General features: G+C 39.5%; 1 protein-coding gene across 1 annotated transcript in view; it reads right to left on the bottom strand.

The window, feature by feature from the left end:
- Nucleotides 1-25,398, bottom strand: part of AAK1 (AP2 associated kinase 1) — a 195,115-nt gene that overhangs the window by 16,356 nt on the left and 153,361 nt on the right. The window contains exons 14-17 of the mRNA XM_019647614.1: nt 23,833-23,937; nt 5,270-5,371; nt 4,102-4,203; nt 2,596-2,706 (exon numbers count right to left, since the gene is read on the bottom strand). Of these exons, the coding sequence (XP_019503159.1) occupies nt 2,596-2,706; nt 4,102-4,203; nt 5,270-5,371; nt 23,833-23,937 (420 nt within the window). The remainder of the gene's footprint in view (nt 1-2,595; nt 2,707-4,101; nt 4,204-5,269; nt 5,372-23,832; nt 23,938-25,398) is intronic.

The raw sequence follows: 25,398 nt of genomic DNA, 5'->3' as shown, positions 1-25,398 counted from the left end.
AATTCAGTACAAAACACAGAGGGTTACGGTTTAGATGTGCAGAGCAAGCAAAGGAGAAAAAACCAAAACAAAACCCTAGAGAAGCAACAATTTACATTTGCAAACTCTTACATGTTGATTTTTAAACATATAAAGTAGATTATCACCACCTCCCACCAAAAGTTCAGGTACTGTGTGCACACCATTCTATAATCAGGACAGCTTGCAAAGAGGATGCGATTTTCAAAAGAACATATACGCGTATTTTGCCTGAGAACTGCTGGCTATATGCTAACGTCTTGATAACATTGAATCATCTCCCTGATAAAATACAAATCAATAACTTTTTCTTTGGGGAGAAGTTAGTTAAGACCACTGCCATAAAAACATGCTTTAAAAAAATATGTAGATGGTACTATGCAATTCAGTGTTTTGTTAGCATGTTCAAATGATTTTAATCCATCAAAGAGGAAAAAGTATGCTCCACAAATGTCCAAAAGATGCAAATATCAAAGCACCATTGTTAAATCTCTTCGGGAAGAATATTTATTACAGATTGTTCTAATCATGATTTAAAAAATGTTCAGTGCTGTTTTTTTTTCTTTTTTTGATACAAGCCTTCAGGTTTCCACTGACTGAAGATCACTTTATTTTTGGCTTGATAGTTATAAAAACCAGCTTTTAGTCAAACTATTAAATACTTTTCTTCTCTCTAAAGAAACACCATGGTCAGGCTTTAAAATACTTGTATCAGTATCTCTGGTTTGAATTGCTATCTAAACTGGTCCCGCCCACAATGATTGTCATTACCCTTAATTTCCTTCATTAAATGTTGCTTTTTTCCCCCTTGTAGATTAGATACACTACTATTTTGTAGAGAGCTGATATCACACTCCTCTTTTCTCCATCCTCTCTTTCTTACCTTGTGGGTTTTTGGTTATCAATACAGGAATAGGGTCAAACTCATCTTCTGCCACCTTGTCCGAGCCCTCAGGGACATCAAAACCTGAGATGAGATTACTATCTTCTGCAGCTTAACACAGAACGCAAGTACACAAGCAGAAACAACAGAGGCAGAGATTAGCAAATGAGAGGACATGTCAGAGGCACAAAGTTCCCAATTGTACAATCACTGCAGTTTTTAAAGATGAAAATACTTATTTTCCTGAGTTGAAACAAAAGTAGCAAAGTCGGCAAACTTAGGGAAATAGAAAAAAATGCTTTAGAGCAGGCCGTGTTAAGACTTTTATAAATGATTAGGGAAAGGAGCAAAAGGATGAAGTCTCTCTACCATTATAAGAACATTAATTGTAGTTATTTCTTCAACATCAGTAATTCACAAAGGCACGGGAATTAGTCATTTATTTATTGAGCAAACAGAGGCCTGACTAACAATACTTAAAAAAACTCAAAACCAGGGGCAGGGATAGGTAACGTCACTCTTTAGGAAGCAAATGCTATATACAAAGCAAACAAAATGCTTCCAGAAGGACTCACTGTCCTGCAAAAGTGGAAAGGCTTTCAGACAACTCTGATGCCTCAGGGAATGTGGGGGCACAAGGTCGCATGCACTGAGAGTTCAAGCACAAGTTGGCCAGAGCTTTTTTCTCCCTTCCGATTAAGGCGATCCAACCAGCAAATGCAAGCGGAGCACCTGTTTTGCACGTCCTGCTCCTCTTTAATTACACATTGCTGCTGACACACTCCTGCCAGACATACTTGGTTCAACAGGTTAACTTCTTTCTACATGCTCTATAAAAACACAATAATTTTAATGCTATAAGGGGTAAAAACAAAAGCTCAGCTATTACCACTGCAAACTACAGGCTAATTAGCTTTTCATCATTGTTGAGGCTTCCTTCATGAATTTCCTTCAGAAACAACTTAATCCGTTCCTTTTCTATGTATTTGCTCTTTCCAGAAAACCACTATCACTACCCAAGTGCTGAAAGAAGTTTAGTGAACGCCTGCGTACAGTAAGCCAGGCATTGTGTCTATCACTTTCACAAACTACTCACTGAACAGGACTCAATTCAAGCTACCTCTGTCCAGCAGAATTTCAAACCATATTAACTAAGACTAAGACACGAAAACGGTAGATTAGAAAGAGAAATCCAGTCATCAATCATGACTCACAGCTTAACCAAAATTCAAAACTTTCATAAATTCAATCTCTGAGGACTGACGTTTGAGGAATGATGCCTGTTTATCACTATCCAAAAACTTTACACCAGATTTGATGAAACAGTTTTGATTTCTAAGGCCAACCAGTATCATATTAATAATTCGAGTCAGTCAGTGGCTAGTCAGCTCAGCCATGTCCTTGAGCTGACTGCAAAGGTACGCAGCTTTGTCTTTACTAGAGCACATGGATTATCTGTGTGCCAGGTGACTGCCAGGAAGCAGTACCTCCACCAACCTGTTGTCTAAGTCTTATTAAATATTCTCACTGAGAGGGACTGTAACACAGTGGCTAAGAATACACACTCGGGTTTTCCACTTGAGGGGGTGGTTAAAACACTTCACTGGCAAAGACTTGTGGGAAGGAAAAACCTCAGGAGTTGTTTACTCTTCCTCTAAGGATACGTGTGGGCCCGACAAGAGGAAAGCATTTACCTTTATGGGCTGGAGCAGAGATCGCTATGGGGGCAAATTCTTCCAGAAGGTCAGTAGTAGGGTTAGAGAGCAGAGAGCAATCGATTAGGGAGTCTTCCCCCGTGAGAGAGTCTGAGTCCAGATTAACAGCATCCCGGGTGAGTGGTGGCATTAAATAGCACAGACAACAATATCATGAGATTAGATCTTAGCCTTTAAGTCACTGTGTTTACATGTTATACATATAAGCCAAGGCAGGAAAAGAAAACCAAAAGAAACATGTTAAGCACTCTGGATTTCATCTGTAGAAACATGCATTTCTAGGTTTCTTCTTAACACTAATACATAAATATTAAAGAATTTTTTTTTTGCTCAGAGGTTGCTGGTTAAGCGAGTATGTGATTTGGATGCCAATAAAACTTTAACAATTCAGTTCTCAGCAAACGCCATTTGAGAAAAAGGACTTTGCAACTAAAGAGTTTCACTTCAACTTTCCCTAAACATTCATGGAAAAAGTTACTATAAGATGAGATATCCAAGCTGACAAGAAGGGGGTTGTCCCTGGCTTATTATTAGAGAATATGACATGATTAAACAGTACTTTCTAGAACTCAACCAGATTCCCATTCAAAATAGAATGATCTTGCCTCTTACTACTGTCTTTAAATTTGAACTGCTCCTTTGAACATATAATTTTGCTTTTAGTTAAAGAACAGAAGGAAGACAAAGTTCAGAGGTCAAGTATTTTAACCCATGAATTACTTTCTGGAAGTTTTCTAGGAGAAAATAACCAAGTAAGCACAAGGAAAAGAAACCACATTGTCTTCTGTGTTCATTTTCTTTTTACCTGGATGAGTTACTCTTCAAACTTCCTAGACTTCTAATTGTTTCTGTTCCAAATTAGGAAATCAGAGACTTTTATCGAGGTAATTATGGACTCAACGAAAACAAAGGTTATCAAATCTGTATTTATGGGCAGTTAAGGAATTCTACTAAGAGTGAACTTTGATATTAGGCTGAAAGCAATGCTGGAACCAGGGAAGACTGCAACTTTGCCCACGATTTAACAGTAAATCACCTACCTATGTATGATTAAAGCACGGTGCTGGCAACAGAAAGTCCACATAGAACATGAGCTCCACGGATATCACTGACATTGTCAGATAATCTGGGAAAGACTGCTCAGGAACTGGGAGAGGTTAAGGGCATCCTTACAGCTCAGCAGCGTTCTTTAAGGAAGTGGAGGGAACTTGCTACCAATGAAAAAAATCTTGAATAAAGACTAACCAGAGGAAGCCCAAGGATCCCTCTACAAAGAATATGGCTCCAAAAGGTACTGTTTTTTAGCGAGGAAACACATCGCTCAGCATCTGGAACCGGGGGCTGTGACAATTCAGAGCATCCCATCTCGGAGGAACTAACCAGGCTGCAAAAACAAGCCCAGGGCCATGTGCGGTGGGTGGAAAGCTGGCTCTGGGGGCTCACCACCTTGACCAGTCCCTGCAGCTGCGAAGACTCCTGACTGACCTGTGCGGTTGGAGGTCACAGATTCCGTCTGAGATGGGAGGCGCTGGGGCACCGGGGGCTCCAGTCCTGGTATAAGACTCTCAACAGCAACATCAGCTTTTTCTTTTGTAACAGAGCATGAAGAGAGGAGAATAAACGGTAAGGGAAAGGCAGTCAGAGGTTCTCTGGACAATTCTGTGCAGGCTTTCTTGTACAGGTCTCTAAGATGCCAGTTTCAAGCAAGATGGGAAGCACAGTAAGTTACTGTATTTCTGCCGCTTTGAGTGTCTGGGCTTCACCGATTGAGCACGTCTGTGCAAGGGTAACCCTTGTGACTAGTCTCGGTGAATCTCAGTGTTTACAAGTGAATGCGGAATGATAGCCACCAAGGTGATCTCTTCCACGTCAGAAGACATAGGCTGAAAGGCACCTTAATAGCTTCTGGTAATTTTGCTTTTCTTAAAGAATAAACTTGGGGGCCTTTCATATCCACTGTGCCTTGCAAAGGCCAGTAGTCCACCTCAAATCCCACCCCATGAAGTACCTGGGAGGTATTCTGTACTGTGTGACATCCCCCAGCTAGAGGCCCATCTCTCTGTGGGGTCATGGCCTTTCTGAATGCTAGGACAGTGTGCCCCTGGAGTACAGGGGCCTGGACATTTTGTAGGTTTCGCCTGTATTGTGGTTGGAGCACAGGGAAAAGTCAGGGCAAGCAGACTGAGCCCTGCCCTGAGTCTACTCCTGGCGCTTCACCACCGAGAGTGTGTTTTCTCTGTCACTGATACTCGGCACATAGAGAGGCCTAATCAAGAAGAATCTGCCAAAGGTAAGGTCCAGCTCGAAACCAACTTTTTTCATGAAGCTTTTGTAACTAAATGTGAATTTTCCCACAATTCTCCTCATTCATAAGAAATCACTTTAGAAATCTGGGGATATCAAGAAAGGAAAAATAACAGTGTTGTACTGCTGGAAGACAGAGAAAACACTTCATTTGGGGTGCTAACAAGGGAGATTAAATAGCCTTGGCTTCTGGGTTAGCAGGAAGCATCGCTCCAACACCAGCAGGCTCGGTGGCATTTCCACACCTCCTTGGGGCTAATCACTGGGGACCTGTTAACTGGTTACTTATCATTCTTGAAATAGATACACACATCATGCACGACTGAAGAAACAGAGATGATGACTTTACCAGTTACAGCATCGGAAGTGCTACCGAAAGGATCTGTCATAGGTAAGAGGTCGGGGAGCAGAAGAGAAGTGTCAGGAGATTTGAGTCCCTCGATTAGTTTCTCTAGGGTGGGCAGAGAGGTAAAGAGAAAGCAAAAATGCAATGATATATTAAAATAAGCTGATCATTTACTGTTTTCTATGCAAATACATTCTAGGGATCAAAATACATTTCAGGGATTCATCATTAAAATGAATAATGTTAGCGTCTTGTTAGAAATAGGCTTTCAATGTGTGCAGTTTAAGAATGATTATTTCCCCAATTGAAGTAGTCACCTTGTGAAGCATTCAAGATGCTGGTCTGGTTTTGTTTGTTTTTATTTTTATTATTATTTTTAATTTTTTATTTAAGAGTTTATTTGAAACAGACTGACATATGCTGGGGAGCAAGATCTCAAATGCCCCCGTTTGCTTTTAAATTTGAGGTATAATTTACACTGAATAAAAGGCACCAATTTTAAGTGTACAATTTGTTGAGTTTTAACAAATGTCCACATTCATATAAGCACCAGTGAAATAATGATGGAGAATACTTCCATCACCCTCCAAAATGCCCTGTGTCCCTTTCCAATCAATGCCTTCCTCTCACCCCGAGACCCTGGCAACAACTGATCTGCTTTCTGTTCGTCCAGTTTTCCTGATCCAGGGTTTCCTGTCAATGGAACCATACAATACAGTATGGAGTCCTTTCTGTCCGGTATCCTTCATTTACCATAATGCTTTGTGGAGATTCCTCCGTGTTGTGGCATGTATCAGTAGTTTGTTCTGTTTTATTGCTGAGTAGAGTTCCACTGTATGAATTTACATTGTATTGATTCATTCACCAGTTGATGGACATTTGGTTGTTTCCAGTTTTTAGCTATTAAAAATAAAGCTGCCATAAACATATGCATGTAAGGCTTTCTGTATTAGTTTTGATCTTTTATTTTTTTTACTTGCATTTAGAAATGGTTTATAACTCACCCAGAGAATATACTAAACCATATGTGAACAATCATTTATTGTCTGCCAACTGAGAATCTGTGACATGCTGGTTCTCTTATTATTCTAAGGTCAAAGCTCACAAAAGTCACTTAAGCCTGCTGATAGCTAAAAGATATCAAAAGTAATCTAAGAAACAAAAGGCCTTCGGAACCGGATTTGTCACACCTGATAAGTTAATGTGTGATAATGTATACATAGTAAGATTCCTTCCAAAACAATTCCTTTAGCCCTAATCTATTAACAACTCTCCATTTACTTTTAACTTATTAAAGGTAGAGCATTAATTTGAAACAAAATAATGAATCAGAGAATCCTACAGAAAGAAGGGGGTTAAGAGCGCATATTTCCTTTTACTTACAAGGAGACTGGGATCACATAAAATTCAGCAACTTGCCAAATTAAAGGCCTGTCAACAAAGTTTTTTTTTTCTATCACAGAAATAAAATGCCATTAAGATAAAATTAAAATTAAAATGTTTGAGAAAAAGATGCGACTGAGGTTCAAGCATGTGTATATACGTAACATTTTAAAGAATCTGTATTTTGTTTTTGGTTTTTTTTTTTTAGCTGAGCCATCCTGCCACCTGTTGGCAGCTCAGCGGCTGCTCAGCTCGGGCTGGACTCGAACCGCTGTTGCTCAGAGCTCAAACTCTTGAGCGAGCTCTTAACCAACTGAGCCACTCGGCCGGCCCTAAGAATCTGTATTTTTATAGGCCATCAGGAATTGAAAAAAGTAAAGGCAAAAGTGATATTCATTGAGGATAGAAACCAAATTTTAGGCGATCTGTAATTTTTAACTACACAGATGAAACAAAATAATGGATGTTAGTGTCTTGGCAAGATGATTTGCTTTGGTACAATTAACACACTGCAGAAAAAGACATTTTAATATGTGTAACCAATTTATCATCTTTGGAGTACATAGCATGAAGATACCTTTGAATTAAATGCTACATTTCTCATTTACACCTGATTTATATTGAAGAAAAAAGGAAAAAGAAGCATCTCAACAGCAGGGAGAAAAACGCAATGTACTAATCAAGTGTACAGCGTAATTACACTAGCATTAATCTGGTGCTGTAAATAATCTTTGACAATTTTTAGCATACTGGCAAAAATTAAGAGAGTTTCCCCCAAGAGTCTCATTTTTCATTATTTTGAATACTAGTTTTTGTTTTATTCCCCCCAAAAGCTTCTCTCACTTGAAAAAAAAATAATTATTTGCTTCTTTCACTTTTAGCAGTCACATATTTGTAATTCTATGAAGCAATGGATAGAAAGTAAAGACCCCAATTACTTGCTTGACTTTCATCCAGCTGTTTATTTTGGTGCAAAACCTCAGGCTAGCATTCTTCCAGAGCCTGAATTCTAGCCTCTGACTGACTGTGACCCTGGGGTGGTTCCCTCAACTTCTGACTGTAGCTCCTCAGCTGTCAAATGGAAATACCTCCCCCTACCTTTTGTGTTGACCACTTACCGTATTTGCCGGCGTATAAGACGACTGGGCGTATAAGACGACCCCCTAACATTTCCACTCAAAATACAGAGTTTGTTATATACTCGCCGTATAAGACTACCCACTCTTCCGCACACCTTCCACACACCAAATAAAAGGTAAAACAATATCAGATTTGATTTCAACATTTTAATTTATATTCAAATGCTTATGACATGCAGGAAAACTGTCACAAGGCTGTATGTAATCAAACATATACATAAAACAGTGCAAGTTTATTACCGGTAAACATACCGGTAATTCACTAAAGAAAACACACTCTATAGACTGGTACCGTAGATTTTGCGAGTGTGGTAAAATCGCATAACAGCAAAGTCGCATAACAGCCGAGCATACACCCAGCAGCGCTGCTGATGCCTGAACGGTATGTGGAATGAAGTGGGCGGGCATTGGGAGGCCACTATGGCACGGGGCAAGCACTATGGGCAGTCTATCTGAAGTGTACCTGGCGTATAAGACGACCCCCCACTTGGAGGCATATTTTTCAGGGCCAAAAAATCGTCTTATACGCCGGCAAATACGGTACCTATCTCCTCCTCTAAGCCTTTCCCCACCTGCCCTGCCACATCAGGAACCTTCTGGACCACTCTGTGCTCAATGCCCTTGCAGCCCTGTGACATGGTTGAAGGCAGGGAAGGTGTCTCAGTCCCAGCTATCAGTTCCCTCTTGCAGTCTCTGTCACATTTGTGCCTTCTGCCTTCACTGGGGAGGTGGGGAGAATAGGGGATCAACTGGAAGAAGTGAGATACTTCAACAAGAATCTAATTATCTTATTAGCTATTAACAAAAGGTATGTGAGAGGGTTAAAAAGTACACGTGTAAATGTGTGTGGTGAGCTGGAATGGGGTGGGGATGGGGTAACATGCCGAATTTAGGGGGGTTTGTTTTCTAACCAAACCTCAAAGTAACAGGCTCTTCACATCGGTAATGTGTATGGTCACTGCTGCTGGGGAATACTCAAATACTGCAACGGTGGGCGGGAGGACCAGGGAACAGAGTAATACCAGGCAGAAGATGAGGAGTAAGAGTACAGGGTTACAGCATCTGAAGGTAGATGGCACGTGCAAAAATGGATTTTTCACTCCCAGTGCTCTCGAAGTGAGAAAAGGCTCTCAGTTGCTCAGTGCTGGTCCCCAATTGCCATTATAACAGGCACCACTTAAATTTGGAGAGCTCAATTGGTCAACTATTTTCATTCATTATTCACACACAAAAAAATTGAGTTTGGGACTACTAGAGAGTTGAGGAGGATGGAGATCAGAGGCTGTGAGAACATGTGACTTGCCCAAAATCATGGATGGGATATGGTAGAGCCTGGACTGGACCTCAAAGTTCCTTCCACATGCTGCTTACAGGGTCTGCCTATCTCCATCAACAGATATGGAAGGGTCTGCACACATACAGGGTCCCGTGTATAATGATCGAGTTGTAAAAGACATGTTGACACTGGACGGAACCTAGGATCTTATTCAATTAGCCTTCTCACTTACTGAGGAAGAAACCAGCTCCAGAAAGGTGAAGCAACTTGCCTAAGAGCTGACAGCAAGTAAGCCACAGAGCCAGCTGGGACTAGAGCTCAGATCTATGTACTAGGGATTCATTCCTTTGGTTTAATGAAGGCCTTGATTGCTTTAACATGTAAAGATTCTTAGAAGAGGTCACATCGACTCTTGGTCATTTTCAATCACTGTAAATGAAGCACTTGTGGACAGGGTATAACGGGAGGCACAAGAAAGCGACCGGATGTTGACAGTCTCTAAATGACAGCCTGGAGGCACCCCACGTACATCAAGCACTGGCCTTGACATCCTTCATTTTATCAATTTTGTCCTCTGTCTCACAATCTTATGGAAACACTCTGAAGCCATGTATCATGCTAGGGGGCGGGGAAGGGCCATGTAGAAAAGAGGGTGGTGAATTTAGGAAACTGTGCGGAAGTGTTAAGATCAAAACCTCAATCAAGCTTCCCCTCGCATACCATGACTTGTTGATATCTAATGAATAAAGACTTTTTAAAATTTTACATGACTCATGGGAAATGACTTATCTGGATATAAAAGTAAAACCGATCTTCTGGGACAATTTATATGTAAAATGTGTTGACTTGTCAGAAAAGTCATGACGCATTTTTGAAACATAAAACAGAAAAAACACGTCATGACTTTTCCGACAACCCACTACAAAGACTCATTCTAATTTTCAATTATACAAGGTGACAGGCTAGTAAAACCCAGAAATTCACTCACTGCATTTTGCAATGATTTAATCTTCCTAAGAAACATTTATAAGAGTTTTCCATCTGCTTTGTGTTAAAATCACCAGTCCATGACCCCATCATATTCCATTATGGGACAAAAGCACTGGACAATTCTGGACAGAAGGAAATGGTCCAGTTCCTAGGCTGATGTTGGTATTTTCAGAACTGGCTTCAAAATCTAAATATGTGTTGTATGTGTTTTGGGGGAGAATACCTGGATTTAGGGAGGGTATTACTTAATCTTTTATTTTGATGCTGTACATTTTGGGGACTTTATCTGGTGTCTGCAAAATCCCCCCAAATAAATAAGCAACATAAACAAGCAAAAAAGCCTGAATTAAGTTGGTTAAGTTACTTAACTTTTCTAAGTATCGATTTTCTCACTTGTAAATTGAGGATAAAAACTACTTTAAGGGCTGTCAGGACTGAATGGGCATATTTATCAGAATTCGTGTGTGTGGGTGTGTGTGTGTGTGTGTGCGCGCCCGTGTGTGTGTGTAAATTAAGGTGCGTGGTACATAAAAGGAGATTTAACTTCTCTTGTAAGTAAGAGGGAGAAATGAGGGGTCCCTAAACCACCGATGCCTGAGGTTACAGGAGTGAAAATGGATGGAGTTCCAGATTTTACTCAAATGCCTTGGTATGAAATTAGAATAAGCAGAATTCCTTGAATAAAGTGAAATGTGAGAAGGCAGCACGGTCTAATAGAGGGGAAGAAAAAGTACTAAAAGACCTGGGTTCTGCACTAGGTTCTGTGGCACTTTGGGCAAATCACTCTCTTTCTCTGGATCTAAGTTTTCTTACTGATAAAATAAAGATAAACTTAAAGGTTCTATCCACTTCAACATGTCAATCATCCAATGTGGATGGAAGAGTAGAAAGTAGGATCTGGTTACTTAGGTGACAGGTTGTTTATAGAGATAAAACTGGAGATCTGAACTGGTAATAACTTTAGGGAAAGGCACACGGAGGGCACTATGGCAATACAGGCCGGAGGAAAGATGGCTGCCACAAGGTAGCAGATTTGGGAAAATACAGAGCTGATTAAACATGTTGTTCAACATGCAAACTCAGCCCAGACAGGCACCGCCAGGAGCACAGGCTGAGGAGGTAGGGGAAAATCTAAGCTCACGCCTTGTTTGAAAAAAGAATGAACTTTTATGGTTTAATCTCTTATTTAAAAAGTAATACATGTTTACTGTGGAAAATTTGGAAAATCCAGATAAGCCAAGGAATAAATGTAAAAACCACCCATAATCTCATCTCTAGAGATAACTCACTATTAAAAGAGTTTTTAATGAATACCCTTTTAATCTTTTCCTATAAATTCTAGTCATTTGATAAATATTTAAGCATACTCATATTTTCTTAGAATAATCTTTTAGAAAAGAATTACCAAGTCAAAGAGAAAGTAAACTCTTAAAGGCTTTTGTTATAAACTGCCAAAGTATCCTCCCAAAAGTTAGACTAACTGACAGTCCCACTGGCAGGATCTGAGCATGTCTGTGTTCTTATACCCTCACCAAGCCTGGGGTGGTGGGGTTTTCTTCATCTTCACCAACTGATAGAAGTTGCAGCATCTCACCGTTTAATAATTGGCTCTTCTTGGATTAATTATGATGATGAGCTTTCTAAAAAAAGTCCTTACTGGTAATTTGGTTTTTTGTGTTTGTTTTTTTTAGCTGAGCCATCCTGCCACCTGTTGGCAGCTCAACGGCAACTCAGCTCAGGCCGGGAATCGAATTGCTGTTGCTCAGAGCTCAAACTCTTGAGCGAGCTCTTAACCAACTGAGCCACTCGGCCGGCCTAGGTAATTTGTATTTTGTCTTTTATGAATTGTCTGCTTATGTTTTTCTGTTGGTGGTGTTTTCTTATCACATCCTATTAGTATACTCAGTTCTCTCTCAAGTCTCTAGGGTTTCCAATAAAAATGAGTCAGGTTAAGAGTTTTGGAGAAGCATTGAAATCATGGTTAAAGGACTGAGAAGGACCCTTGAAGAAACTGTAACAGCTATATAAGATTTCAGAGGGGTAGGAGCTTGGGGTGGGGGTGAGGTTATTACTTTATGAGGGGTATAAATGTCTAACTATTACGTTGCTTTGTACACCTGAAACTAATAAAAATAATAAATTAAAAAAATTAAATAAAATAAGTACATGCAGAATTAGTTAGCCTGGACAATGGAAATTGAGAGTGCTTTTAAAGGAGAGGATTGTTCGTACTTTAAAATTAAGGAGGGAGGTAAGAAAAAGTACCTTCCTCTCGTCTCTTAAGCAGATTCTTCTTTTATATTTCTCTCAAGACTTAATTATTAAAAATACCAACTACAAGGCAAGAAGGTAAGGTGTTCTTCATAAACCAGTCTAAGCTTAGATAATCAAAACCATTTCCTGGCATGACACTGGGATACACTGCAAGTTGGGAGCTTTCTATCTTTTAAAATGTCTTGGTGGCTTTGGAAATTCAAGTCTTGTCTGACTTGCGGTGTAAGCCCTCAAGTCCTGAGATGAGAGATGTTGTTTCTAAAATCTAATCATTCTAAATAGTTCCCATCACTGAGAAATCAGACACTAAACCATCTGTGCCAGCTGCAAGTTAGAAGCAAAAGTCAACCACCATGTTCCATTCCAACTTCATTCTAGAGAACTGAATTTACAGGAAGACAAACTTTCCAGAGTAAAGACACATACTATGATCTACCTTGGACTTTTTACTATCACAAGACAGAAGCTTAGAACTGAGGAAGACGCCAGGCAAACAGCTGAGAGGAAAGCCTATCTTGACAACAAACCACTAAGAAAACACAGCTCCTCTGGTTTACTTTTCAAGAGGCACTTTTAAAAAAAAGTTTTAATTTCTAGGAAGAGGCACTTATGGGACAACTAACACATTCTTGCTTAGTCTTGTGGAACACTGATGTTGAGAGGTCAGCATTATGAGCTGCTACGAAAATCTTTTCCTCAAACTCTTGCGCGCTGCTGGTGGGAATGTAAAAAGGTGAAGTTTATGGAAAACAGTATGGCAGTTTAAATGAAAAACAATTACCATAGGATCCAGTAATTCCATTTCTAGATATATACCCCAAATAACCTTGGGTCTTGAAGAGATATGTGTACGCTCATATTCAATTAATTATTTTTCACAACAGCCAAAAGATGGAAGCAACCCAAGTGTCCACCAACAGTTGAATAAATAAAATGTGGTACATGTGTATAATGGAATATTATTCAGCCTTAAAAAGAAAGGAAATTCTGACACATGCTACAGTGGATGAACCTTGAAGATATTATGTTAAGTGAAATGAGCCAGTCACAAAAAGACAAATGCTGTATGATTCCACTTATCTGAGGGACCTAGAGTTGTCAAATTCATAGAAACACAAAGTGGAATGAAAGTTGCCAGGAGCTGGAGGGAAGGAGAAACTGGAGAGTTACTGTTTAATAAGTACAAAATTTCAGTTTTGCAAGATGGAAAAACATTCTGTGGATGGATGGATGGATGGGGACGATGGTTGCAAAACAATGTGATTATACTTAATGCCACTGAACCGTCCACTTTAAAATGGTAAATTTTGTATTACGTATATTTTACCACAATTTAAAAAATATGAGTAAATCTTTCCATCAACTTTCAGAGAAAATTCCTCAATCCTTTCTACCATATTTAAAAACTTTGGTACCACTTATAGCTTATCTGTTCTCTAATGCAAATAGAAGACAAAATAAATGAACACAGCATATGGGTATCAGTGAAATATAATACTTTGAGAGTCACTAGAGCTAGGCTTCATTTGGTAGCTTTGTGAGCACACAAATGCTCATGGGTGTGATTTTTTTACACCAGATTTTCTAAGAAAATTTGTTTTCTGATGCTTTGGAAAATAAAATGCTCCTTTAAAAAACAAACAAATCCAATTGTCCAGCACCTCTTCACCCAGAGTTTAACAATCATTGTATCAAAAAAGTCTACTTTAATGGCTCTCAGTTGTACAAAGGTCAACGTTTTAATTTAGAGAAAAAATATCATTGTCTAAGATTTTATGATAACTAGGGCTGCCCCACTGGGAATAAGGATGCAAAACCAAAGTTGTTAACGCATTTCCCATCTTTATACTAATTGAAAGTTTACCATGCAACTTCAAACATGTGAATTCATCTGAACCTCATGAGCCACTCCATAAGATAGGTTTCAAACTCACCAATTTTAAGGAGGACACAGAGTGTAAGTGATTTGACCAAAACCACCCAGCTATTCAGTGGCTAGAAAACCCAGGTCTTACAGTTCAAAATCCATTTTTGTATTTCCCTGAACCTTAAATTTAGCTCTCTAGTCAAAGGCTTTATTGACCTGGGAACTGTCCCAAAGACAAAGAAACATTTGCTGCTGGGGCATATGGCCATGAAAAGGGGTGTGTGCGACAGCACGGTCACAATAGCACTGAGGCCTCACTTCCTCCCCGGGAAAATGAGGTATTACTCAACATACCCACCAGTGTCATTTGTAGGATCAAAGGAAATTACATGGAAAAACGTTTTAAAAGCATAAAATAAGATACTAAGTCATTAAAAGGCATATGTTCATCAGGACACTAAGATTTCATGATTCTTATTATTAGGAAGGCTGGGTGTGGAAGGTAAATATATATGAAAAACTAACAAACCAACCAACCAAAACCCCTGACTGGTGCCCATGGCGGGCTAGGGGTAGTGACAAGCCAGTTATTTTGGAGGGGGAGGGAGTGGGAGAGACAAACCTGCCATCTGCAGAGGTACCAGGGACCCTACTTCTCAGCCCTTTCCTCACTCAGGCATTTTAAGATGCTAAGGAAGGAGGTAGGGACCATAGATAAAGAAATGATATAACTGAAGGGCGCTACAGGCTGCACATTAAAATGAAATAAGCAAAGAAACAGTGGTAACATGCCATACTTCTCCAAGATTCTGTAGGGTACCATGAAAGGCTGCGGCTAAAGGACCTGCTGAGCTGGCTACTACACTCATTCCAGGGTCATTGGCAGCTTCCTGACACTGTAGGCTGTGCCTTCATTGATACACCCTCAGAGAGCGGGTAGGAGTCCTGGCTAGGGCTTGGCAGAGGCACAGATGGAAGGCTATGAAGCCAGTGGTCTGGCTTTTGGGAACTGGGGCAGTAATGGAGAGTAATGGGGACACAAAAGCCTTGCAGCCTCAGGATTTCCTTGATTCATTCACCCCATCTGCAAATATTCACTGAGTGCTGGCTCTCCCCAGCAGTGTTCTCAACACTGGCAATACAGTGATGCTTAAAACAGCAGGGTCCCTCCTTCAAGACACTGCCATTCCGGTGGCGAGTCAGACAATGAACAAACGAACATAGACAAGGTCATAATAAATGCTATGAAGAAAAGAGCCAGGGGATGTGAATGAGCATGCCTGTGGGACCACACTGGGCCTTTCTGAGAAGAGGAGGGCATTTAAGCTGAAACCTAAATGTCAAATGACAAGAAAGAACACCAGCAAGTGCAAAGGCCCTGAGGTGAGAACAGACTTAGTCAGTCAGAAGAAAGACTGAGGGGAAGAATGCTATGAGCTCAAGTTAGAGGAGCAGCCAAGGGCCTTGTAGGTCATGGAGAAAAGTCTAGATTTTCTGCTCAGCGATATGGAAATTAACTGAAGCGTAAAGCAGTGACATTTATGTTCTGATTTATGAGTTCAACAGATGAGTCTCGTCTGACAGATCAGAAAGCCAATAAGACAATCCTGGAATTCTCTATTAGAATGTTCCATTTTAATGGATTTTCATTAAAACCCAGGATGGGGTCATGACTTAATTGGTATTAAAGTGTATCCCAGTTAACACTTTAGCTGGAATCCATAAGAAAGAGAGAAATGGATCAGGAGATGGGAAAGATGACAGTAAGGGAGACAGGATGGCAGCCAGATGGCTCTAGTGGCCCCCAGGTTCATCTTCACCACCCTCCAAAACTTATCTCTACAACCAGAAGTTGATATAAGAGCCACTTGGTGCATGTGCCGGGTCTCTCACCCCTGACCCAGAGGGCTCCTGTGACAGCGCAGAGGGACAGCCTGTGGGCCTTCATCCTCTGGCCTGTGCCAAGAGGCCACCCTGCTAGCTTCCGCAGCCCATGGGCTATCTAGGTAAGAGCAATGCAAGGACTGGAAGGGGTGTCAAAGGAAGAATGCCTCGATAATCCCTTTTGCTTGCCTGATCCTATGACTGCCACAACTGGGAGGAAAAGGAGGCCCTTGGGCCCCGGCCTGAGTTTGCAGCCCATACCTTTCCAGTCTTCTACCTGAAACTGGTCTGTCTAAGGTACTGCCAGGCATACCTGAAGGATGCAACCAAGTTTGATGCCTCTCTCCCCTTTTCTTTCTTTTTTTTTTTTAAAGATTTTTATTGGGGATTGGGGGATGGGAACAGGGCTGGGGAATTGGGGGAAGGGGAACAGACAAGTTGCTATCCTTTTGTTCTTCAGTCTAGTTGTGGAGGACGTTGCTTCACTGGCCCAAGTTGGCACCATCATTGCGCTCTTCCCGGGCGAGACAGATCAGTTGCCGGCTTCTGGACGGACGCTCACTGCGGCTGCTGGCCGCTCACGCGGGCTGCTGGCTACACACGGTAGCCCATGGCAACCCACTGCCACAGGGGCTGCAGCCTACACTGTCGCTGGCGACTCATGGCAGCCCAGCTCCAGGTTGAGCTGCTGTTCAGCATCTTAGCTGTGGAGGGCAGTGTCACTGGCCCTCATATGTGGGATCTGAACTGGGGCCCTCTGGCGTCCCAAGCCAGCTCTTAACCACCGCGCCACTCGGCTGGCCCCTCTCTCCCCCTTTTCTTGACCTAACCTGTACTGAATCATTCCTCAGTGGTTTTAGGTATTTTTAACCCACATTCAGGTCCAGCAAATTATAATGTTACACCATACTACCTTCAAGGCAAGATTCTGCTTCCTTTTCGGAAGGGTCAACAAACTGCCTCAGGAAAGAAAAACCGTCTTGGTATCCTAGCTACAGGCTGTGTTAGGAGGGAGAGGGTATGTATATCACAATCACTTTCAATACTGAGGCAGTCGATCAAATACCTTTAACATTTGGGGCAAGAAGAAACACCAAGCAGATTCTATCAGTTTAAGTCCAAGGAACAGCAGGAGTAAGAATGGGAGAAAGGAAACTATCAGAAGCACAATGACCACCAGATGCTTCTAAGGAGCTGGATCTATTTCCTTTATCATGGAGACTGATAGAGAGAAGAAAGGGCAGCTTCTGTGCCACACATCATGCTTCCCCTCCCTCCAAAAGGATGGGAAAGGGAGCAGGGAAAGCAATCTTTGGCATTCAGGAACTCCAAATGGAAAGCACCCAATTTCGTTTCAAAGCTGTTTCAGTCAGAACACACTAACCATGTCTTACTTTTTTAGACTGCTTACTTAAAAACCAGGATATGGGAGACCTAAGGAACACTCAAATCCATGCAGTCCGACTTACTTCACTGATGAAGAGTCAAGCCCAGAATGGTTTCAGATAGCGGAAGAGCCCAGAAAGGGAACCCAGGTCTCCTGACTCCTATTTCCGAATTAACTTTTATTATGTATTTTTATATTACAAAATAAAAGCATATTATAGTAAAATAGGAAGTGGATAGGAAGTCACCCATTATCCAATCATCGTACTAGAACCACTATTAGCATTTTGTTCCTTCTATCACATGCTTATAAGTAACCTCCCTGCCCCCACCCCCCTTTTGCTATAATCACATTAGACTAATATGGAATTCAGATCCTTTTCAAGAGGCCCTGGGACGTAAGAATCAAGCTGCTTAACCTCTGATCAGTTCTATTTACCTACCTGGTGCATCAGGTACTTGAAGAGGAATGAAAGGATCAGATACGCTTAGAAGTGGGAGGCTAGAATCCACGGTCTGCCCACCCTTCCTTTTTTCAGCTGGAGTTGGTTGGAGGGGAAGGGAGAGTCAAAGAGAGAAAAAAAGAGAAAAGCAGAAAATATCAAGTAAATCTAGATGAATTCACCATCTATGAACCCAACAGCTGACATTACAGAATAAGTCTAAACTCAGAGGCAGAATAAAAAAGGATGAGTGGATATAATCCAGTGTAACAGCAAAGTATGCATGAGACATAATCTGGCTCTTGCAACATGCTCTTAAGATGCCATTAATGATAAAACTAGGATATTCATATATCTGAAATTCCACTTCTTGCTTAGAAGCCCACGGTGATCTCTTTCAGGATTCCTATGGCAATTACCGTCCATATCACACATTTTGGCATGTAAACAAACATTATCTTTCTTTGTAATCTAGCACATGCGTATAGGTATCTCCTATGTACCCATGACCCTCCTGAGATAATTTTATCACCAAATGTCCAATATAGTGCTCAGAAGACAGGAAGAGACAGAAGTAGGCTTCTCGCCTCCTGCATAGTTAGACAAGCTTTAACCTCTGGACTACATCTAATATACTACCGGCATTCATTCTATATTTGGCAAACTTACAGATTTACATAAATCCATATATCCTATGGGATAGCAGGGCTTGAAGGAATCTTAGGATGTTCTAGCACAATTTTCTTATTTTCCAGAGAATAAAGCCCAGAAGGTAAGGGATTAGCGAGAGGTCCACCAGCAGACCTAGGATCAGAACCCAGGTCTCCTGGTTTCCACTTTACCATTCTTTATGTTGCATTTTCACATTCGATTTGTTCATTATTTAAATCTCATTTCACCTTCTATAAAGTAGATTAAAAAACACCTTTTTATTTTCAAATAATTATGGAATCATAGGAATTTGCTATACATGTGAATCCTATGAACCATCCAAACAGCTTCCCTTAAGGGAACTACAACTGTAGTACAGTAGTATTGACATGGTATAATACTATTAACTAGACTTTATTCAGTTTTCACATGCACTCATTTGTGTGTGTGTGTGTATATACAGTTCCTTGCAACTGGATCCTATGTATAGACCAGCACAAGCACCACCACAATGATACAGAACCAGTCCACCAAACCAAAGAACTTCCTAGTTATACTCCTTTAGAATCACACCCATTCCTTACTCCTGTCCCTGTCCTTAGGAATCCACGAGTCTGATCTCAAGCTCTATAATTTTGTCATTTAGAGAATATTATTAAAGTGGGTTTTTAACTAAGCTTATTTAAAGGCAGATGGAGAAAGAGAGGTAAAATCACTGCTCTTAAGTCTCTGAAACATTTTTAAATGAGACACAATGAAACATAATAAAAGAAAAGCAAATTATGAAACTTTATAGTATAATTCATTTGTGAAAACAGTATATATATATGCAGAAATAAAATTATGGACATAAATATTACAAAATGTCAGCAATGCTTTCTTCTTGAAGTAGGGTCATGAGTTCTTTTATCTTGCTTCTTTGGGCTTTTGGCCATTTTCCCAAAATTTCACAAATGAATGTGTATAACTTAGCAACAGAAAAATAAATAAAATAAAGAAGCACGAGGTCAAGTTTTAAACATCTGTCTCCAGTGTGTGGATATAGTTCATCAACAATTTTGCAGATTTCCTGATTATTTCTTCCCTTGGTAGTTCAGAAGGTATAAAATTAGTGAACAGTCTCACCTTGATTAGGAAGTTTACAGAAAATGTGTGATCCTGTACAAATGAGGACACATTAATTTATGGAATTTAGATGTAATTTTTTTTCACTGGTAAAGCATAAAGATGTCACAGAAAAAAAAATTTGCACCAAAAACAAGAAATAAAGAAAGAAAAATACCAAATGTTCATTAAAAAAGGCTGGATAAAATGACAAAAATGGAAGCTTAGTGTCACTGATTTACAAGATTCTTGGGATGCGATTATGACTACAGTTTCTGAGCTGGGTTACCCAGACATAAATCTATTCTGTCCTTCTCCAGCTGTGGTTTTGGGCAGGTCACTTAACCTCCGTGGGCTATTGTAAGGATCATCTGAGATAATATGCAAAAAGCACTTATCTGGTGGGCTTCACATGTAGAATGTACTTAATATATATTTGCCATTATTACTGTCGTAACTTTACTCAAATATGTGTTTATATAGCTGCCAATCAAAGTCCCCTAAAAAAATACTGCCATTTACAGCCTTTAAAGTGAGCATAAAGGGGGAAAAAGCCAAAAGCAAAAACACAAAATAACTCTTTAAAAAACAGTTCATACAGATAAATACACAACGAAGCATAATCATGTGTGATAAGTACGAATTAGGCATTCAAACTGGGAGTGGATGGAAAATGATTTGGGATCTCTGTCATTAACACTGGTGAATCCAAGCTCCTAGCTGCTGGCAAAAAACAATCTTTTTCATTCATTCAACAAATCTGTGCTGAGGCAAACACTATACTAAACATGGGTTCAACAGCAAACAAGACTCTCCTAGAGCTTATTCTATGACCCCCGTTCCCTACCCAGTACCACAGCTGGTCATCATGGTGGTGTTCTATCTCAAGGACAATGGTCAATGCTTTATACATTTGGTACATTTTGTCAACTGTGTGGCATTTCAAATGTTAAGCACTTTAAACCAGACCAAAATATTGAGAAATTTTAAAAATTATATGGACCAGACAACAAAGCTGAAAATGAAAAATAACATGCAATATTAAAATTCAATATAATATTAAAAAACATACCTCTCAGATAACCCCAAAGCCTACTCCCAAATAATAACAATGAGAACATTGTTATGACAACTTATGGGATATGGTTAAAACTTCAGTTTTTTTCTTACGAGGGAAACTCGCATGTATTAGAAAGCATTCTCAATAAACAGTGTAATACTCAAAGGTTGGGGTTAGGTAGGCAATTGGAAAGAAAAGGAGAAAAGAGAATACAGGAATATCTGTGAAAAAGTCTTCCTGGAGATTATACTTAGTGTCCCTCCCCATTCTCATGCTGGTTGAAAGTCACTGTTCCATTGGGAGAAAAATTCTAAATACTTTCATTATTTTTTAAAAAAGAATCCTTAAAAATTTTACTATGTGTTCCTCTTGCTATCGACAAAGCAAATCTAAGGAAAACAGAGAACTGCAATCAAAAAGATAAAAGGAAAAGTTAAAGAATTAGAAGACAGAAAAATAGTACATTTTATAAATCTAAGAGTTGTCTTTGAAAAATAATAAAAGAGCAAATTTCTAGAGTTACCAAGAAAAAGAAAACACAAATACATACAAATAAAATTGATATATACAAAGAAAATATTATAAAAGATTTAATGTATTGTTCTATTTTAAAAAATAGTTTTTAAAAAAAATTTAAAACTACATATGATTTTCTAAGAAAATATTATTAAATTTGCCTCATTTTGTGGCAGACAACCTGAGAGAGAAAATTCTGGAGCCAGATGGTTGATGTCCCAGCTCTGCCACTTGACTGACTATGTGATCCTAGAAAAGAGACTATTCTGTGCTCCGATACCTCAACTGTAACCGGTGCCGGGATGATGAACCAACCTCACTCAGAGAGCTGTTTGTTGAGAGGGGAAAATGTCTATAATATATGACATATGAAGAGCTCTTACAAATTAATAAGAACAAAATGAACACAGAAAAAAGAAAACAAGGCAAAGGGCACAAACAATACAAATCCCCTCAAAAAACAAAAATGGCCAATAGCAATGTTTTCTGTCTACAACCTATGATCTGGGTTGGGAAATGGAAAAAAAATTACTGTCATTTACTGTTAATAGAAATAAAAATTGTATAGCATTTTTGGTGGCTAATATGGAAATAGATACCAAAAGCCTTAAATACACAAAAGCCTTAAATATCTTTTGATTTAGCAAATAATCTCCTAAAAGTTATCTTAAAGAAACTAAAGGATATAAACAAAAAGTTAGCTTCAAGAATATTTATATGGTGAAAAACTAGTAACAAACTAAATATTCATCAAAGGACATGTTAAGTACTATTTCTCTATTAAGAATCATATTGTAGGGCCGGCCGAGTGACACGTTGGTTAAGAGTTGGCTTGGGACGCTAGCTCTGAGCAGCAGGGCCCTGGTTCGGATCCCACATGTGGGCCAGTGATGCTGCGTCCTCTACAGCTAAGATGATGAACATCAGCTCGACCTGGAGCTGGGCTGCCGTGAGTTGCCGGCAGCCAGCATGAGCTGCCAAGAACTGCCGTGAGCGGCCGTCCAGTGGCCAGCGACCTATCTGCCTCACCCAGGAAGAGCACAATGATTATATCAACATGGGCCAGTGAAGTGACGTCCTCCACTACTAGACTGAAGAACAAAAAAGGACACCAACTTGTCTGTTCCCCTTCCCCTTCCCCAATTCCCCAATAAAAAAAATCTTAAAAAAAAAAATCATATTGTAGGTTATTGTAGGTTAGTATTTATGAGTATTGACATGGAAAACCACTAATTACCATAGAAAGTTTATATAATGAATAACAAACAGGATGAGAGAAAGTCCCTCCATAATACTCCAAAGAAAAGACTACAAAGGCCATATTATCACAAGCAATTAAAATATATCCAAAGTAACTGTGGGGTAAAGAAGAAATCAAAACTGCAATTTAAAAACACCCATAAAACAATGAGAATAAGAGAGCATTACATATCAAATATTATGAAATGACAGCTAAAGTTCTAATCAGAAGTAAATTTATGACATTAGAAAAACTACTAACAACACCTAAAGAAAGCAAGAAGACTATATAAAAGCAAAAATTAGTTAATATAATTAAAAAGATCAATTTTAGAAGTACATATATCAAATTCCATATCCTACAAGGGATATATTCAAAATCTCACATCCATTGCTGAGGAATTTATAACAGTAAAACACTGACATCAAATTAATGTTTAAAAAAGGGGTACTTGGTTAAATACATTAGGATATATCCATATAAAGAAATTTAATGCAAGTATTTTAAAAGTTATATTTTAGGAACTTCTTTAATGATGTTGGGAGAGATATGCCAGATTTATTAAGTGGAAAAAATGTGTTTTAAAACATGACTATAAAGACGTACATTAGAGTCTTAAGCTGAGGTCTAACACTGTGCACAAAATCATGACCACGTATGTTTTTGTGAGTTAGAAGATCTGTAAGTTTCATTAGACTCGCAAAGACATCTGTGACTCTAAAAAGTTTAAATGCCACTAACAGACATCAAAATGGTATCCCAGTGCTAATTTATCAGTGGTGAGTTCATGGGGATTTTAACTTTCTTCTCTATGCTTTTCTATAAATTATGAACTTTTACGTAATAAATATGTATACTTTTTATTAATAAAGAGGAAAATACATTTTTTATTATTGCTTCTATAACTAAAAAAAAAAAGTCTCATTTAAGAAGATACCTCCTCTCTCTGTAAGCACGCACACAGTCACAAAAACACAGCTTAGCAAAGTCTCAGATCTAGGATAGAACATCTAATTCTTAGAATTTTTCAAGTCATTCCAAAGAACCTAAGCAATTAATTATAAGAGTAACAGAGTGATGTTCCTGAAATTTAGAAATATTTGCTTAAAACATGTCCGTGGAATAGAGAGGAAAAATCCTGTGTTTTGCTGCCAGATAATCCTGCCATTTCTATTAAAAGTGATTCTAGATCTTTCTTTATCCCTATCATTTTTACTGGGAATCTTGTGAATAAAGGAAAACATAAGTTACCACCAGGATCTGGGTCTCACTGGCATGTCGAGTCATCTGTGGAGTGGAAAACAGTGTGAAAGTAACAAGAGTGCCTGTGTTTCAGGTGTCTGCCATACTAACCTGTTCCAGCAGAAAATGAGGAAGTGGGAAAAGCGTCACCTTGAGCTGGTTGAAAGCCTGGGATCAAACTCTCAGCTGAGCCTCCAAGCTTCTCAGGATGTTTGCCTGAAGGGACAAATACCACTGAGTTCATTCCAGCAGCATCCCAGGATGCATCCCCAGGGCCCTCTCTGAACTGCCTTCTAGATTTGACTCCTTTATTTTTACTGCGTGATGGCCACACCTCAGCCATTCAGAGGTCCTTGTCTAGTCACTGCAATAACTGAGAGAACAGCTGAGAATCAAAAGAGATAGCCCATCAGTGTTGCAAGGGGACGAGTTCTGGAGATTGGCTGCACAACAATGTGAATGCACTTGACACTGTTGAGCTGTACACTTAAAATGGTTAAGATGGTGATGTTTATATAAGTTATGTATATTTTACCGCAATTAGAAATAAATAAATAAATAAATAAATAAATAAATAAATAAATAAATAAATAAATAAATATCAGCAAAAGAGACAGCTGGAGTCAAAGCCCCAAAGCTGCAGCACATTAGTCAGGGCAGAATGCCTCCAGCCCTCACCCAATCTATTTATTTTTATGTAATTCTAATGAGTTTGATGATTTGTTTTCCATGTTGGAAGCAGTTCAGGCGAGAAAGTGAGAAGAGGGCGTGGAAGATGGCAGTAGTGAGAGGCTGTGAGGAATAGGCACATGGGGAACACCAGCTGCTCAACAACAAGAAGAGAGGCAGGAAATGATTCAAAACAGACACAGGAATTAAAAGAACTTGGGAGGGTCACTTAATGGAGTGCAAAAATACTCCAGTTTTCACTAGTCCTAAAGGCATTTCTTTTAGAGTCTAGAACAATAACTGGCACACATAACAGAGAAATAATCTGACAAGTCAAGCTAAACCCTATGCCCTACCTTCCGCTTAAAAAGGCAAGAAAATAATACAAATTAAAAAAAAATATCTATCAAGAAATAGTAAAAGCTAAAACATGTGGTCAAAGTTCATATAATTCACTTGGTTCTGTGCTCTTGTCTACACTGAGATACTCTTTTTGAACTGCATCTTATGGTAAAAACTTCCCTGGGTGCATGCTGGGTGTGTGTGTGTGTCCCCTGCTGGGTGTGTGTGTGTGTGTGTGTGTGTGTGTGTGTGTGTGTCCCCTGCCTTCCAAATCAGACTGTGGGTTTGAGGGCAAAAATGACACCTTCTATTGATTTGATCTCGTCTTCATAGTCAGTCAATGGTAATATAGAATTCTGATCATAGTCAGTGTCCATGTGAGGGCACACTATCATGGGTGAGCAGTTACAACTTTCTGAGACAGTCAACCCACATAGGACGAGAGAACCATCACCCCCCTCAGGAAGTGACCATGCTTGATACTATCATCCCCATCTACGCTACCCAATCTTTCCTAAAAGCTTCCCATTCTCCTTGCCACCACCCACAACAGATTTGACTTCCTGAGGATAAAAAGACTTCATTGCTCTGGTAAAAATATGAATCGATTTGCATTCATACTTCAGAGTCAAGCCTTTGAGGGACAGAAAGACTCAAGCCCACATT

Source organism: Hipposideros armiger, unplaced genomic scaffold (assembly GCF_001890085.2).
Source record: "Hipposideros armiger isolate ML-2016 unplaced genomic scaffold, ASM189008v1 scaffold_114, whole genome shotgun sequence".
Lineage (NCBI taxonomy): Eukaryota > Metazoa > Chordata > Mammalia > Chiroptera > Hipposideridae > Hipposideros > Hipposideros armiger.
The sequence above is the reverse complement of the archived record's forward strand: the minus strand, read 5'-3'. Positions and strand labels throughout refer to the sequence as shown.